At 40.6% G+C, this 4,883-nt stretch overlaps 1 protein-coding gene across 5 annotated transcripts in view; it reads left to right on the top strand.

The window, feature by feature from the left end:
- The window catches only part of FAM107B (family with sequence similarity 107 member B), a 76,453-nt gene extending 74,881 nt beyond the window's left edge, over nt 1–1,572 (top strand). For all 5 annotated transcript variants that reach the window (XM_070755046.1, XM_070755044.1, XM_070755047.1 and 2 more), the window contains one exon: nt 761–1,572. In XM_070755046.1, coding sequence (XP_070611147.1) covers nt 761–877 — 117 coding nt within the window. In that variant the 3' untranslated portion in view covers nt 878–1,572. The remainder of the gene's footprint in view (nt 1–760) is intronic.
- Nucleotides 1,573–4,883: the final 3,311 nt, after the last annotated feature.

Raw genomic sequence — 4,883 nt, forward strand, 5'->3', positions numbered from 1 at the left:
GTTGTGAGCCGCCCCGAGTCTGCGGAGAGGGGCGGCATACAAATCTAAATAATAAATAAATAAATAATAAACTAAGGAGGAATTTCTTGACAGTCAGTCAGATCAATTGATCCATGGAACAGAAGTTGCCTCCAGAAGTTGTGAAGGCTCCAACACTGGAAGCTTTTAAGAAGATGTTGGATAACTATCTGTCTGAAGTAGTGTAGGGTCTCCTTCCTAAGCAGGGGGTTGGACTAGAAGACCTCCAGGGTCCCTTCCAACTCTGTTGTTGTTGTTGTTATAAATAAATATTCCATGAAATAAGAGCCGGTGTACCAATAAAGCTTAACTCCCTCGTTCTCCAGGCTTTTGATGGTTGAGACTGTTAGGATTCTGTCCAATCGGTTGGGTTGGCAATATATAAGCCAACAATGTATGTCTGTAGGTTTAACCGTGTTGATGTGTGTAGCTATTTCTGTTTGGTTGATTGTGTTGCAGTTTGCCACAAGAGGGAGCTAGAGATCATCGCTCTTTCTCCCTCTCTCTCTCTCTCTCCTTGTAGCTAAGCTGCATTTATGCCTAACTATCTTTGTTTACTGTGAATGACAAAGGCAATTGGTAATAAGACTACTTTGTAATTGGATATTCTTTGGACTGTTCTTCTGATTATTATGTGTATGACCTGGACTGTTTATTGGATTGTGCTATTTCTTATTTCTTCTTGTTGTTGTTATTATTATTATTATTATTAAAATCTTACTTATCCATCTTCTCTTTCTAGCTTGAACTCGAAAAGCAGAAGACCCAGGAGGAGCAAGAAAACGCGCCCGAGTTTGTCAAGGTGAAAGGCAACTTGAGAAGAACGGGCCAGGAATCCTCGGACGCTCCAAACTCCTAGAAGAGGAAACTTCGTTTTTTTTAAAGACTTGAAACTGCAGCCCCGGTGAGCAGTGGGCGAAGGACTTTCTGCCAGACGTCCGGTGCCCATTCTGCCCCGTAGGGGATGCAAAACACGGTCAATACAAGGTCAATTTCTGGATCCTGTTTTGGAAGAGTGGCTGCATAAGGAGTCGAAACTTGCCAGTAATAACAGGGAGGATAAACAAGCAACCCACGTTCTCCTGATAAGATGGAGAACCTGTTTTGAGCAGCTGGGTTGCTTATTTACTCCTGGTCGTGCTTAACGTGAGCATCTCAGGCTAAATGTGTCTGCATTTTTCGCCCCACACACCTCCTTGTTCCTACTTTGTGAAATTCTGCTATGCAGAAGGAAGAAAAGCGAAAACAAAGTGCTTTCGAGGCCACTTTTGGAGTTTTGTCCTGTGTGGGAACTTGGCTTCAGGAATGGAGCTGGCCACTCGGATATTTTGTGTAAATAGAAAAGTCCTTTAGACTTGAAGCAACTGGATTTTTTTCCCCATTTATCTCTAGTAGGCAGGATGAACAACCATAGCTTGTGTGGAAGGGAGGAAGGAAGGAAGGAAAGAATGAAGGAAGGAAAGAAGGAAGGAAGGAAAGAAGGAAAGAAAGAGAAAGAAGGAAAGAAAGAGAAAGAAAGAAAGAAAGAAAGAAAGAAAGAAAGAAAGAAAGAAAGGGAGGCAAATGCAATATTCTTGGTTGTAGGTTAACTAAAATATATCCTTGACCACTTCTGGGGTTGTAAGGAAACGGATAAGTTTTTGCCATGCCTTCTTTTCTTCCCCTCTTTCCAACCCAACATTGCTAAGCAGCATTGTATTTTTTCATTGATTCTTCCGACATATGCCATGGTTGCTAGGTTTACATTGCATCTAATGTTCTGTTTGATCAGGGTTTCCAAAACCATATACCTGGGTTTCTGACTTTCACCTGTTTTGCTTCTGACCCCGAGTTTGCAAATATTTTAAGGAACAGCCTGAGAACCACCATTGATCAAAGAAATTACATTCCGGCGCATCGTTTTTTTAATCACCTGTGTAGATGTATTACTTTCCTTTAAGGTTAACCAAAACCAGGCGAAGTTTGGAATAATACCATCAGAGCTTGACCCGGAAGTGGAAATTTAACAACAACAACAACAACAACATGAAATTATCTTTTATTTTCTTGGTTCTCCATGAAATCCAGTTACATTTTCACCCGGAGATAAGCCCATTAATGCCAGAGGAAGTTACATCTCGACAAAATGGAAATCACGTTGTAGATTAATTTATCTCAGTCAATATATATATATATATAGGTCCAGATATATTTGGGTCTTTTCCCATGTAAGATTGATAGAATCTTGGCAACATTTCAACGAGAAACGAAGGACCTCGTCAAAATGCTACCAAGATTCTATCAGTCTTACAAATTAAATTGTTCAACATCTGATTACTTATCTCATTCCTGTTTTCAACTAGTGTGAATTCCAGCGAGAGGCAGGGACAAAAACTATGGATTTCCAGTAAAAATCTTTCCTCCCAGCAGTCCTAAGCTCCAACTTGTCCAGTGGCATCTCCAGTAGACGTCAAGAAAATTCAAGATGGCAGCCGTGACCATGTGACCAAAACCCCACCCTCCTTTTTTTGGCATGGGACCAAAGGAGCAGGGCTTAGATCAATGTTATTGTAGCTGCCATCTTGAATTTCTAAAAATTCCCTCTCTGGACAATCATGAATTGGCTCCAAGGTGTTTTGTCCAATGTTGGTTGATGGACTCAACCATCTTTTAAAATAATCTCTTTGGTCATTGGTCCTTTATAAGAATCCAGAGTTTTTTACAGATATTTTTAAAAATAACTTCAGGTTATCCAGCTGCTATTCTGCCTGAGTTTTGTGGGACCTTGATGGGATTTTAATACAGTCCATCAGGAAAACATAATTCGGGAATGCTTAGCTTGTTATGTCATCCATAGCACATGATACCAAGGTGGGCACTTTTATTTTATTTTTAAACCTTAGTTTCAGAAAACCACTGAACCTTGAACCCACCATGCATTGTGGAAACAAAACTAACCTGGATAAAGAGAAGGTCTAACAAGGGTGACCAGGGTAGCCTAACCTTCATTTTTAGTTCATTTCTATGAGTCCTTGTCACATGTGTGTTATTATTTGCAACTCTTTGTTGCAAGTAACCTTCCGAAATAGCTTTCATTAGTGAACACAATAGGTAGGTAGAAAATTAGCAATACGAAAATCACATTCAACAACTCCTTAAATAGGAGCAGGGGCAAAGTTACCTTTCTGTTAACATCCAATCAAAATCCTTGGTTTGCATCGGCTGATGTGAGTCGGTGACACATGCGGAAGCATTAGAAGCAAGCAAAACTACTATTTATTGTCACTGACGGCAAGCAATCTTCGGTGTGAAGTTTCCCAAAGCTTGTTGGGATCCCAGATTTTGCAAATAAAATCATATCATTCATCCCAACCAGTGAGGAAAAAAGATTTTGGGGACATATCATTCACTTCTAATTTAAACCTTGATTTTACCACCGACTTGGATTTATAGGGTTGTGTCTTTTTAGAAGGAGACATTTAAAGGGCTTGGTAGAAAGGTGTGTTTGTGTATGTGCACATGCTGGTGGATGGTTTTGTCACTTAAAGTGGAAACAGGAGGGCTTAATTTTTTTGTTGTTGAAAAGGTGACTTTCTCTCGCTGCACCAGTAGGTGACAATTCCAGCTTTAATTTCTTTGTTTTGGGGACCAGAGGAGACGAGATTGTAGGCCACTAAACCACTAAGCTTTCTCTACCTTATCTTGCTCACTGTTACAAGAGTTTGGAGGTGGTGTGAATGCTCCTAACACTGTGGATCCCCCCCCCCCGGGAAAGGACTTGCCTTAATGGACCCACCCACTCCTGAGTCTTTCTCCAGCTGTGCCATTGAATTCATCCCTTCAAGTTCTCCGGATTCCACTTCCATAGTCAACAACTGGCTCAGTGGGCATTAAAAAAATTCACAACAAATCCCAAATGAATGTTTTGACCCCCTGGTCCAGGGCTAGGCAAAGTTGGCTCGTCTATGACATGTGGACTTCAACTCCCAGAATTCCTGAGCTAGTATGATTGGCTCGGGAATTCTGGGAGTTCAAATCCAAAGTCATAGAAGAGCCAACTTTGTCTACCCCTGGACCAGGGGGTCAAACATTCACTGGGGATTTACGATACCAAGTGTTGTGAATTCTCCAAGTCCATTGCAACTGGAACATCTGCCGAATGGACATGTAATATCGGTTCCTGCTTTAAGTGATGAATAAAATCAACTGAATTTAAAAAAAGAAGACATTCCCTAAAACAACGGGAAAAACAAATTTTGCAGAACCCCCTGCACAGCATTCATAGGGGAAAGGTAGGAAATGGTGTTGCTCTAGCAGAGGGGTCTCCAAACTTGGCAACTTTTAAGACTTGTGGACTTCAACGCCCAGAATTCTCCAGCCAGCCATGAATGAGAGTTGGAAAAGGCCAGAAAGGTCACCTAAGTCAGGGGCTCAGCCATACTGGCTGGAGAATTCTGGGAGCTGACGTTTAGAAGTCTCAAAAGTTGTCAAGTTTGAAGGCTTCTGATCTAGCAAAATTAACATTTTTGTGTCATCGAAGATCATTGAATTTATATTTCTCTTTTGCATAGGAATCCAGAAGCCTGCGACAATACCCAAACCATCACTGTAACATTAAGCTAGCTTCTGACAAAATATTTTGGCATTGTTCAGCTCTCTTTATTAGCAGTCAAAATTGTGATAATAACATTCCCATTTTTTCTTTTCCAGAAATGTACCTGGATATCTTCCGCTGAGCTATTTTAATTTAAAAAGTAAAATTGTCTCCTTTTAGAAATGTTGTCTTTTAAAATGCTTTTAAAAGAGTTTTTTAGCCGGTTAAAGTGGCAAATTAGTGTTGCCTCCAAATCATCTAGGTTAGGCTATTCTTTCATGTCTCGACTTGT

The sequence above is a fragment of the Erythrolamprus reginae genome, chromosome 6, assembly GCF_031021105.1.
Source record: "Erythrolamprus reginae isolate rEryReg1 chromosome 6, rEryReg1.hap1, whole genome shotgun sequence".
In the NCBI taxonomy this organism is placed as follows: Eukaryota; Metazoa; Chordata; class Lepidosauria; order Squamata; family Dipsadidae; genus Erythrolamprus; species Erythrolamprus reginae.